Below are 13,685 nucleotides of genomic sequence, written 5' to 3'. Positions count from 1 at the left end.
CAACACCATCCCTCACCACACACCCAGCCCCCTGCAGAGTACGTCACCAGGATGGCTCATCACCCAACACCATCCCTCACCTAACACCCAGCCCCCCTGCAGAGTACGTCACCAGGATGGCTCATCACCCAACACCATCCCTCACCTAACACACTGCCCCCTGCAGAGTACGTCACCAGGATGGCTCATCACCCAACACCATCCCTCACCTAACACACAGCCCCCTGCAGAGTACGTCACCAGGATGGCTCATCACCCAACACCATCCCTCACCTAACACACAGCCCCCTGCAGAGTACGTCACCAGGATGGCTCATCACCCAACACCATCCCCCACCTAACACACAGCCCCCCTGCAGAGTACGTCACCAGGATGGCTCATCACCCAACACCATCCCTCACCTAACACACAGCCCCCTGCAGAGTACGTCACCAGGATGGCTCATCACCCAACACCATCCCTCACCTAACACACAGCCCCCTGCAGAGTACGTCACCAGGATGGCTCATCACCCAACACCATCCCTCACCTAACACACAGCCCCCTGCAGAGTACGTCACCAGGATGGCTCATCACCCAACACCATCCCTCACCTAACACACAGCCCCCTGCAGAGTACGTCACCAGGATGGCTCATCACCCAACACCATCCCTCACCTAACACACAGCCCCCTGCAGAGTACGTCACCAGGATGGCTCATCACCCAACACCATCCCTCACCTAACACACAGCCCCTCTGCAGAGTACGTCACCAGGATGGCTCATCACCCAACACCATCCCTCACCTAACACACAGCCCCCTGCAGAGTACGTCACCAGGATGGCTCATCACCCAACACCATCCCTCACCCAACACCATCCCTCACCTAACACACAGCCCCCTGCAGAGTACGTCACCAGGATGGCTCATCACCCAACACCATCCCTCACCTAACACACAGCCTCCTGCAGAGTACGTCACCAGGATGGGCAGCACGATCACCGTGTAGAGCAGATCTGCCACCGCCAGGTTCTGGACCAGAAGCACGGAGATACAGTCCATCTTGATGGTGTTATATCGCAGGGAGGAATACAGGACGGTGGTGTTACCCAGGAGAGAGAGAGAGGAGTGTTATCAGAAAACAGATGAGGGGGATAACTTGGGTGGTGGGGAGAGTGAGGGCTGAACTAGTTGCCCTGGTAACTACACACACACATTACAAGGAACAGGACTGTTATATTAAGTTTGTTCGCACCCTGAAATAACATCCTAACTCCAGGTGTTGAACAAAGACCCAGGTCTATAACAGAAAGGCGTGAAATGTGGATCGAACTGTTTCTGCTCGCTCCGTAGACCCTATGAGTATGAGTATGATATCAACTTATAGTTTACACAGTGAATTCGTAATTTTTTTACGATCTACAGATTCCTATCCAATCTAAGTTCTTTTAATAAATTTGTCTTGTCATTACAAGGAACATGACTGTTATATTAAGTTTGTTCGCACCCTGGAATAACATCCTAACTCCAGGTGTTGACTGTTGAACAAAGACCCAGGTCTATAACAGAAAGGCGTGGAATGTGGGTCAAACTGAAAAACAATGGTGACCTTTGTTTTAGATATAATTGAATTCGCACCAAGAAAGAACAGACTTAGATCGCGTGGGTTTTAAGCAGGTGGGTTATTACCCGGGAGATATCTGGTGAAAATTAGTTAATAACAATGGACTGAGCTAAAAACAAAGGAAATCTCATAAATATATAAACCATGTACAAATGCTGAGCGCTCACACTTCTTTAGCAGCTCGTAGTCTGCAGTTCACTCTCTGGTCATCTGATAACTTATCAGAATAGAAAGTAGTCAATCTAACGCGACTGTTTTAAAATATATAATAACCAGACTACTTTATTTCATAGAATGAAAATTCACCAAATAATTTATATACTATATGAATCTAATTTTATAAGCTTGCTTTAATTACTCGGGCAATATTTATAGTCAGGGACGAAACGGAATCTCGTTAGCTTTTCGTGTTAAAAGCGATTTCTCAACGGTTATCACCTCTCTAGATGATTCTTAAAACATTTGGACTTCATTGCATTTTTGAAATAAATGCAATGAGGGCGTTTTCGGCCACACCCTTTTTCAGGGTTTCGCAGTCACTCGAATTTTTGTATTTCGGTCCAGGAAGGTCTTAAAGGCTATTCCGATACACCAAAATGTGCCTAATAGCCACATTTATATACAACTTATCAAGCAAAATATACCTTAAAATGCTTCGTTTCGGAAATATGGCCGAAAAAGGTTTTTGGCTTGACGCAGTTCATAATTTCCGTGATTTTTAGCATTTCCGCCTAGGAAGGTTGTAGAGACTATTCTGATACACTAAAATGTACATAATGGCCACATTTATATACACCTTATGAAGCAACATATACCCTAAAAGGCTAACTTTCGGAAATATGGCTGAAAAATGGATTTTTGCCTCGCGAACAATGACAGTATTCACAAATGGGCTATTGGACTGTTAACTAGAAAGGTCTTAAAGACTCATGAGCAATATAGCATTTGTCACAAGATGTAAGACGACTCACTTTGTGTCCAGAAACACTTACAAAAATTGGAGAATGATCTTCTTTATTGGGCATCTCTCTTAATGGGCCAGGACAGCACTCAGCAGCATACTTGTGTCTTACGAAAGGGCAATTTTTCAAAATTACGGTTACTTTAGTAAAGGTCAAAGTAAAGGTCAAAGGGTCAGTTGCTAACATCAAATTGTTTGCAATTGCCGACTCATGCACATCATATACTCAAAAACGCTCACTTTAGGAGTGATTAGTAAATAAGTTTAACTACTGCATGATTTGTGAAAACTCCAACAATTTTTCATTGGCACCAATTTAGCCAAAATGTAATGACCAAAATTCAACTTTTAATTTATTCATTCCATAAAACCATGATATGACTTATATTATGTTTTATTTATTAATGTTTTACTATTTCTGAAACCTAGAAACAAAGCTACAGTCAAAATGTTGTAACTTGCGTGATTCAACTTATTTCTATTTCTAAGCTATGTACAGTGAATTAATACAGTGTGAATGCGTGTTCTGAGTTCTAACTAATCATTTTGTAACAATTGGCTACACATATCTACACATATTTAAGGACCGACACACTTAAATTAATGGAAATAATCATCAGACTTTAGCATTCACGGACATGAAATTTTACTTATTTATTTATTTTTATTTTTCGCGGACATAATTATTCACGCAAGGGTCCTCAGCGTGAAAGTTATGTCCGTGATAATATTAACTTACTAATCGTCGATAAATAGTATTACTTACCAAGATCTTTATTAAGGCAACGTCATGGCACAACCGGTAAGTAAAAAAGCAAAGATTACACTCCAAGAATGGGTGAGGCGACCCGATGTCGGACCGAGTCGGGCGCGAAAGAGTTTGATATCGGAGAACCCCGCGATAAATCTAGTCAAAAAGTGTGAAGTTGAGGCAATAAAAGACGATGACGCAATCGAGGGTTCCGTTCAAGACACAGGTAGCGGTGTGGACGACGTGGAGGGTTTCGAACAGTGGACGGATTTCGTTAGAATGAAGCTCTTTGAAGTTGGGACGACAAAACGTTCTACCCTTTATGCGTAAGTTTGTAATCAGATTGCTTATGGTTATTCGTTACCATCGTGTATGTTAGTTGGTAACCAGACTTTCGAGGCCTTACGTATAGAAATACTTATTTAGTGAACGCTTTTTATTACAGAGAAGTACAATTACTTCACCATTAGACCGATAAAAAATTTAGTAAATAAATATTACATTAAGGCTAAAAGAATTAACGATAATTATTTATCTGATACGTATTTTCAAGGTTGTTGACTGTAACATATAAATTTCAGTAGCATAAAATGGTACGCCACTTCAAATACTATAGGAAAAGCTACGGTATTCGATCAGAACATCCTGAAAAGTCTTAAAGAATTTGTGAATATAACTCTATGTTCTACAACAATTCAATTAAACGCGTTTCTTTAATTCAATGACATTGACAATACAATTCAAAATCATTTTCTTTATCAGTAGTCAAGTGTACAGAAATGGAATAAAACAAATGATATTGGATTTTCAAACAGTTTATAGAATATGATGTTCAGACTTCTTACCAGGCTGAGGACGATCCGACCAAGAGCAAAATAAAGTTTTCGGGGAGTGGAATTTCGTACCCGCCTAAAGTAACGGTAAGTCATTATTAAATTTTAATGTGTATTTAATTTGTTGTAGTTAAGCTCTGTGATTAAGAAAGGTAGCATGCACCTACCACAGATTCATCTTGATAGATCGCTTTGGGTAAATACATAGTCTCCAAAAACAGCGATAGAATTAGAATAACAGCGCTGCAGACAAACAGTCTGAATGCTTATTTGGACCTGGTTCCGGGAACCTAATTATATGTCGGACTCCGATATGGCGAATTTTATCTACACAAGCTACACGGATACCGAATTTCTTTGAACCTTCGATCTCAAATTACAAGCTTGTGGCCACCTCTGTTACTGGTGAAACAGTCAGCACGTGATACAATTATAAAAGCGCCGACCTCCAACATCAGCGTAATTAACGCCATAGTCATACTATTGACATTGTCACGTGATCACGTGTCGCGTGATCTAGATTCCCAAAAGTGTGGTATATTAGAGGTAATAACGCGACATATTTGAATTGAATTATAGATTTATGATGTACAATTCTTATTTCAGGTCCAAATAGGCATTCAGACTCTTAATAATCGTCCATTCACTGTAATTTCCTAAAAATTTCCTATCAAAAACTTTTGAGATCATGGAAAAATTTGTAACACAGTCAAAGTTAAATCGATTTGAAGTTCAACAGTAAAATGAGGCTTTAAAGATATAAATAAATAAGACTAAGAGGTACGAGCTTGAGGTTAGCGAGCTAAATAAATTACCTCTTTGCTTTATAATCTAGTTTGACTGAAATTTGAATTTAATTTTGATCACTAGACTACCTCTTTGCTTTATGATTAATAATAATAATAGGCGCACGTTATATCTCCGTCAAAAGCACATCTAATTTGATACGTATGAAATATGTCTATAACTTGCTTGATTATGCACTAAGTTGGCGTTCCTCGACCAAAATTGAACGGGGAATCATTTAAGATTACTTTCGAGGCACCTCGACAAAAACTTTTTACGCTATTATGTGCTTTTCATATGGAGAAATACGTCAGTAACGTTTTTGAGCTTGTTATTCTCTTTCAAAAGTATTCCAAGTGATTTATATAAGTGCATATATTAACTCTGTATACATTGCAAAATAATTTATCTCGATTCATATGAAGTTTGAAAGAAGTTACAGCAATGCGCGCAATTTGGGGAGTGTGCTTTTGGCGGAGATATAAACTGCGCCAAAATAATAATCTGTACTATTTGCAGGGTGTTGAGTTTGAGGTTGCAGGTTATAATGATGTACCAACAACAGAAAAGTAATATACAATGCGTGACGCGCACTATACTGGTTAGAGCAATGAATCACTATGTACTTTTCAATTGATTACATTATGTTATTTACTGTGTTTTATTTGTTTCCATATCAAGTGCGAGGTGCGTTCATTCAACAAAACGTGTGTAACTGTAAGTGAGGTCAAATATGTTATGAAAATTATGATCAGACCAGAGACCTTTTTAATCGTCATTCAAATTGGCCCACAATCTTGATATTATTGAGTAACCGCCCCAGAAAACCTTACCGCCTGCTGGGCTCGCTAGAGGTGATAGATTTTCAACAGCACGTTTGGCGTCGCGCGTCACATCAAGTTTACCTTTCGCACGCTGTATTTAGTTTAGTAGTCATGACAACGACATGACTTTGCAAAGTTTAAAAGCTGTGACCTTTTATCTAGCCAAAAATCAAACTTTTCGGTTTAATTCAGAATCTAAGTTGTCCCAAATTGTGCTCCTGGGGAGCCTCCTTTAAATTTACGAGACGGACATTTTGTTGAAAACCGGAAGGTTCTATCTATTTTACTTTTGGAGATATTCCCCGGCCGGTAGGGTTTGCTGGGGCGGCCTGAAAGTGTCCTCTAATTACGTTACCATATCAACAATATTACATTGTTTTTACGTGAGTAACGTGAACGTATTGCTCTAACCAGAGCCCTCTCGCTTGCAGTAGCACTTGTGAAACAATCGCGTCACGCAGTACGCGTAGACACATAGCTATGTGAAGTGAACGTGTACACTATACATTTGTAGCGCGATGCGTTACTGTGCCGCGCCGCGCACTCAATGAGGCTCCTCGCACAGCTAGATCGGCGAAATGCGCTACTTGTACTGTGCCTCGCCGAGCTGCGATGAATTTGACGGATGTTACTCGTCTAAATTTCTTCGAAGTAGCGCGCGCCGCTTTCTTCTCGAAATGTTGGCAAGTACTACGAAGTAGCGCGCGCCGGGCCAAATCATTAACAATGGTCAACGATGAATATTGACATCGTCAAATAAACTATACATTTAACGAATTCTGCTGTATGGTGAATGTGTTTAGTTGATACATCTGTATCACATAACGTACGTAGGGTTAAATAAAATTTATTGGTGGGTTAAACTAGGTTAAATGTTTAACGTCATAATAATATAATTACATTGGAGAACCGAAAACGACTCCGACTGGGATTGAACTTGTAATCTCCAAATAAAATATCTGGCAGATTAGTCAATTGGAGGACTTGATCGCCACTTCGACGCGCCTCGCAAACTATTGTAGGTTTACAACCTACCAGGACGCGCGCCGAGTTGGACTCGTCGAACAGATATTTTACGAGTATCGCCCGTTAACGCAAACTAGCATTCTTGCTTCGCAAAGCAACGATCTGGAAGGGCTGACATCGTCAATCAAATTAGTCGACTGTTGACTGTGCTAAAGCTAAATGTGCCCCAATTTTTGGGGTAAATACAGCTCGAAAAACTATTTGTAGGTTTACAACCTACCAGGACGCGCGCCGAGTCGGACTCGTCGACGGTCCTGGATATGGAACAGATAATCAATCTTATGTAATAAATAATGCTTTTGACGCTAGTACACTATAGTGTACTGTACGGTTTACTTCGTTATTTAGCAAAATTAACATCATGTTCAACTGGCTTAACTTAAAACCAAATGATTTTAAAAAGTTACTAAATGATCAAATATTAACTCATGAAGGGTTGTTTTTATATAATTATATTATATTATTTATATATTGTTTGAATAATTTATGATTGAAAAAAATATTAACTCATACAATACTATATTAACTCATACAATCTTACTATTTTACTGACGTCATGGCATCAATTTTAACGCGACTTTCCACAAAAACCGTAAAAGACATACAACTGAAACTTTTTTGACTGGGTCAAATGCTTTAATGGCCTTCAAATCAGCATGAAAAAATAAAAAATTGGCCAAGGAATAAAAATTTTAGTGCCCAAAATTTGGACTCCCAAGTGGTGTCAAATAATGACTTTAGGGTAGACGGGTTCCTGCTGGTATTATATAATAATTAGACTGAACAATTTTTCATCTAAAAGCTAAGAATCAATTGCAATGTTGAATGTTTGCACTATCCAATGGATGTATGTAAACATCATATTTATAGTTTCAGTTGGTGAATCATCCTTGTCTACAGAAGCCGATAATCCTTTCCCGGTAGTCCCAGTGTTACTGTTGGTGAGTCCACCGCAAACAGCAGTTGGTGATCCTTTTCGGTGTCCTACATACCTTTCCCTCGGATCCGGTTTCCCACTTATCAGGATGATTGGGCAAATAAATGTTAATCTGAGAACTCTGAGAACCCAATCAACATGCCAAAATTCACCCAGATCGGGTCTATGTGGTTGCAATTATCGTGGTCATTGTTAGATGACCGTTAGTTGACCAATAAAACCCTCATAATCATTGACCATTATGCACCAATCCTCAATCAAAATCCGAATTTAAGCTGCATTGAAGAGGACAAACACCTGTCACCCATAGGACCTTAACTATGACATGATTGTGCGTTTATTTGATTTGTTCTTATTTCCCAGATGTTGATGTATTTATCATTAGTGCTACGGCATCAAGGTTGGAGCCTTAAGTCTGTATTCCTTAGCAAGTTGAGTGATCGAGTTCATCTGGTTTTTGAGAAGTGTAGGGATTTATGACCACATGGCTAGGAAATCTCCACAAATTGGGGCCCACTGGACTGTTGACTGTTTGATTTACAAAGCGATTGAACAGTTTAGTGTAGTGCTCTAATGAGGGTGAATTGAGGTGATACAAACCTTTCTCTATAATATAACTACTGCAGTTTTGGGCTAAAGATGTCTGAATTATACCCAGACTTTCTGGTATTTTCTGTAAAAGTAAAGTAACGTAAAATTGATGACATCACATCATCACACATGTCTACAAAATATGAAAAAATATACAATTAATATTTCCCCACCAACATTAGGCGATATTTCAAAACCGGTTGCACGGAGGCCACGATTTCAAAACCCCCTTTGGCCATAAATTCCGGTTTAATTTGGTAGACAAATGTTTTGAGGGTCTGGATCAACAAATTTTATGCTAAAATACGGAACAGAAAAATGTTAGTAGCTTATTGAAGTCAAAAATCTGAACTTTTTCTGAAAAATTAAAATTTCGTTTGATTGAATGCCAGGAGATGTGGAAATGATTTCTGGCTCCAATTTTCTGGTCATAGGATATTCAGATGTCACAGATGATTGTGCAAATTTCAAATTTTGTCCACCGTGTATGGGTTTTTCTAGGCGACTCCTTAAAGAAGCTGATGAAGGTCTGTGACGAAAAAAGGCGAGAAAAGTTTTCTCAGAGTGACTTGGGTCACTTTAAACCTTTAAAATGCATAAGACCTATCTCAGTAGAGTGCAAATAGTGGGTAAATATTAAAATATTTGTTTTGAAACACCATTTTTCCCAGAAAAAGTAAGAATTTGAAATTTTGAATTTGCGGTTATCAGATTTTTGAAGTCGTTTCCTCAAATTCTCAACAATAGCATCCTTCATTTTGATTAAAATGTGTACCTGGTCGTAATAATCTATGATTTTCAAGTCATCACATCCCTAAAATAACATTACTGGCTTCTAGGGCAAATTTGTAAGTAATTTCAACGATTTAGTGTACAAAGCTCATGATAGACGTTTATGGAGAAGCTATGGGTGAGTCGAGACTACTCGGCCACTTGATCTTAGGATTTATTTTCCTTATTATCTTGTTTTGCTGTACATAGTTGATAATTAATAATAGGGCAAATTTATGGCTTAAAATTGCAAAATTGATGCACTGTGGACAATATCTTTGTATATTGAGCATTGTGATCATTCAATTGCCCCTTTTGTCTTTTAAACATGTTTGCTTCTAAAAAGAACCTGATTGGGTAAAATTTCGATAGAAAATAAGTCTACAATGATATTTTTTCAGAACCGGGATACAAAATGTGACTTGACCGGGACCGGGACTGAGAGTATCCAATTTACCAACCGGACCCGGGATCGGACCGGGACCAATCATTCCTGGAACTAGATCTTTACCGGAACCGGACCGGGACCAACAATCCAATATTACCGGGATGACCGGGATTTGACCGGATGACGGGGGCGGGACCAAAAACTGGTTTCTCATATTGAAAAGCCTGCAACTTTCATTTACATTATTAATGAACAATTTGAATAAGTAATAACTAGAATATTAAATTTAGAAAAAACTTTAAAAAACCGTCAAAAAGGCATGGGCCTAATGTACTACACCAATAATGTTGAATGTTCATGTACGATTACTCAGTTCACCCCCATTCCTCATTCCCTCAATCAATGATCCCTCATAATTATTCAACAGTTTTCATTCTCCAATTCCAATTGACAATTGGTGCGTAGCCCGAGTTGAAAACTTGATGTAATTTCATTATGAGTTATGTAACGATATTAGTTACCTAAACTTGTTTAGCATTTTAAACATTGTTTTATTGGCTCAGAATTTTTAAAGATGAAATCACAATGAATGAAAGTAAAAACCTAAAATCACAGAGAATGAAATGATGTAAAAGATTCCCGGTCAAAATCCCTGGCAAATTTGAGATGCTTGAACGGGTACCCGGACCGGGACCAATAATCCTGAATTAACCGGGACCGGACCAGGATTCATAAATCAGCATTTGACCGGTTGACCGGGACCCGGATTCCCGGCACCTCCTGAATATCTCCTACAAGAATGACCTGGCCACAAAATTTTTTCACTGAAGTTAGTTCGTGTCCATAGGCAACACTCTGGGATCAAAAATATTTATGGTGAATGAAAGAAAAAACCTTGGTAGGCTCTCAAAGCCATCAAATATGCTCTGTGACCACAAGAAGGTATTGAAATATAATCGCCAAGTATTTATTTACAATACGGTAATCGGCCTTACAAATGACACGAAAAAGGAGATGGCACTGAAATGCACAAAAAATGAGTTTTGTTTCCTGTTTTATTATCCAGATAGGTAGTTCAAACGGTAGACTTTTCCTTCCCGGTGGTTGATATTGATTGAAAAAACGAAATTTTGCAGATAAAAATGTCATCTTTGAAATCTTCCAAAAAAACATGCCATAACAAAAAGACAATTTTCGTCACGGCTGTCATTTTTAACAGCAGCCTATGCAATTGATTTCACTGCCTAGGACATTAGATAAATACAATAGATTGAAGAATAAATAGCTGTTTACAGGAAAAAGGGATGATTAAAAAAAGTTGGGCCAATTTCGCGTGAGATAGTGCCTTACAAATTACAACCCAAACGGGCTCACTTCAAAATCCGATTGGGAAAAATTTCATTATACTTTCAAGTGTCTTAACGTTAGAAATATATATGTTGTTATATATATACCATTCTGTATTACCAGAATAAATAAAAAAAGGAACATTTTTTTATACTCTGAAAAATTTTTTAAAAATTGTCATTTTGTGAGAGGCGTAAAAATCATTTTTTGTTTCATACTAGTAATACAGTTAATTGGTTATATTTGATATTTTCTAGACTGGATCGATCACTTTTCAGTGTTATAGTTACTTTTTAGGAGTTTTTTTTATTACTCTCCTGTGCATTCACAAAAGAGAAGCGTTCATTTACGTTTAGTTTTTGAAATCAGAGTTTGAAATCAAGAGTATGAAATCAAAGTTTTGATACCAGAACTAAGCACTTTATGTAAATGCTACTTGATTGTTAACTGTCAGATTTTGATTATTATTAACTCCTTCTTGTATTGACTGCTTCTGATCCATTTTAGATGATTGAAAGTAATTCAATCTGAAACATAGAGTCATTTTTGTAAAGGCTTTTCGTGTCATTTTGTGAGGCATTTTGATCAAAATTGATGATCAAACAACACATTTAGGCACATCATATAAGCCTTACTGGTTAAGAATACCAATAATTATGCAAGGGGCATCCAATTTTAATATGCCATCTTGTATCATAAAATAAAACTGTCATTTTGTGAGGCAAACACTGTCCATTTATGTGAGCTATTCATTTATTATTTTGTCATTCTTTCATCTACCAAAGGTCACTAAATCAGTTTTTTATTTATTTGACCAGAGTAGTCTTTGATGACATAAGTCCATGGTAGAACCTTGTTTTCTGGGTTAAATTCTAAACCTTGGTCTCCATTTCTGGTAACAGTTTAGAGCCGGGGCAATGACCAGAACAGCAAAATACGTCCATAATTTTTGTGAAAGAAATATTGAATCTATGTCATTATCATTCCTGAAGTGTTAATTAATGCTTTTTTTTTTATCTTTCATACAGTAAGATGAATAGGTTAATTTATAGGAACCTAAATACAGCATGGTCCTATGTGGGCTGTTCATTTTGTGAGCCTGTCCATTTGTAAGGCCGAACCCGTACAATATTTAAAAAAATGTATCAAAACATTACAGTATCCCATTTTAAAAACCTAATCAAACTTCCCAGTGGATAAAGATTTATAAATCGCTTCTTTTGCCACATAAGGATAAACCAAAGATACTCGAAATTTTCTCTTTTTTATTACTGTCATAAAATAACTGCACCCTCAATTCTTCCCTAAACTTCATAAAACATTACAAAACAAGCAATCATTTGTAATACTTTAAGTAATTATATTTTCTTAAATCCTTCTAATTTAATTTTAAAGCCTTAAACTGCACACATTGCATTTACCAAAATCAAATCTTCTGTTGCTAAGGCTCCTGTTATCACAGCTTCGAACAGCAAGTGACACAACTTGAACTTGTTATATCCCTTAAAACATTTGGAATTATCTCAGTAGAATTTTGTTATAATTAGTAGAATGGGTATTTCGTCAAATATGGTTTTTGCTCCAATTTGGGTTAAACAATTCGATCCATCCATTGCATAACCGAGTTATTAGCCAAAATAACAAATCTTTGGCTTTAGAAATATACACATGAACTGTACCTCGACCGGAAACGTCATTTTTATTTGGCTTACTAAGGAACGTTTCAAGGACATGTAATAAAATCAATAAACACATTTTATTAAATCGATCTTATTCTTAGAATTTTAAAGTGAATTTATTTTACATCAACAAATTGATATGGTTTATTGTGCAGGATGTCGGCCAGGGCTTGTACAACGAAAGCAGGTCAGATTGATACTGTGCTTGAGCTTCTTAGACAGCAAGTTTTGAACCTCAGAAGCAAGGGAAATCTTGTAAAAGATTCTTCCACTTACAAAAAACAATTACTTGCCGAAAATGAGAAGCTAAAAAGGCAAGTTGAAGATCTGAAAGAACAGTTGGTTGATCTTGAGACTGTGAATGGCAGGAAGCAATTTGGATCACAACCTGCTAGTAAAGCTGCACCTGTAGAACCTGCTAAAGCTCAACCAATAACTCCTGCTGCAATGGCTCCAGTTCTCCAAAAGAGAACAAGAAAAAAGCAGCAAAGAAGCAAGGAAAACCAGCACAGCAACAACAAGCTGCTGCTAGTCTACCTGTTGATGTCTCACGACTTGACATGAGGGTTGGGTTCATTAACAGCGCTAAACAACACCCTGATGCAGATGGATTGTATCTCGAAGAGATAGATTGTGGAGAACCTGAGCCACGACAGGTGATCAGTGGTTTGGTGAAACACATCCCTCTCGAGCAAATGCAGCAGAGACCTTGTGTGGTACTCTGCAATCTTAAACCTGCTAAAATGAGAGGTATAATGTCTCATGCTATGGTGATGTGTGCTAGTGCTCCTGAGAAAGTTGAGATTTTGGACCCTCCAGCTGGCTCCAAACCTGGAGATAAAGTAACTGTTGAGGGGTTCTCTGGTACACCTGACCAACAATTGAATCCTAAGAAAAAGGTTTTTGAAGGGATTCAACCAGATATCTTAGTCTCACCTGAAGGACATGCTCTGTATAAAGGTGTACAATGGAAGATCAATGATCAAGTTATAACTGCCCCTTCTATGCGTGGTTGTGGCATTAAATAAATTACTTCTTTTTTAATCTTGGTTTTAACTTGTGTTTTCATTGAGGGACCTTTTGTAATAATGGTATTAATGGTGCGAATGAAAGCAAAATCAAAAACCAAATTGTTATGGCAAATTAATAGATTATATCAGTGTTTTTTCATGTTTTCTTCCCATT

General features: G+C 38.0%; 1 protein-coding gene across 1 annotated transcript in view; it reads left to right on the top strand.

Annotated features, from left to right (window-relative positions):
* LOC134826507 (aminoacyl tRNA synthase complex-interacting multifunctional protein 1-like) overlaps positions 1-13,576 on the top strand; it is a 44,615-nt gene extending 31,039 nt beyond the window's left edge. The window contains 2 exon segments of the mRNA XM_063838890.1: positions 12,656-12,956; positions 12,959-13,576. Coding sequence (XP_063694960.1) covers positions 12,657-12,956; positions 12,959-13,528 — 870 coding nt within the window. The 5' untranslated portion in view covers position 12,656 and the 3' untranslated portion in view covers positions 13,529-13,576.
* Positions 13,577-13,685: the final 109 nt, after the last annotated feature.

Source organism: Bolinopsis microptera, chromosome 2 (genome assembly GCF_026151205.1).
Source record: "Bolinopsis microptera isolate Bmic1 chromosome 2, MBARI_Bmic_1.0, whole genome shotgun sequence".
NCBI classification, from domain to species: Eukaryota; Metazoa; Ctenophora; class Tentaculata; order Lobata; family Bolinopsidae; genus Bolinopsis; species Bolinopsis microptera.
This window is presented reverse-complemented; position numbering and strand designations above follow the sequence as displayed.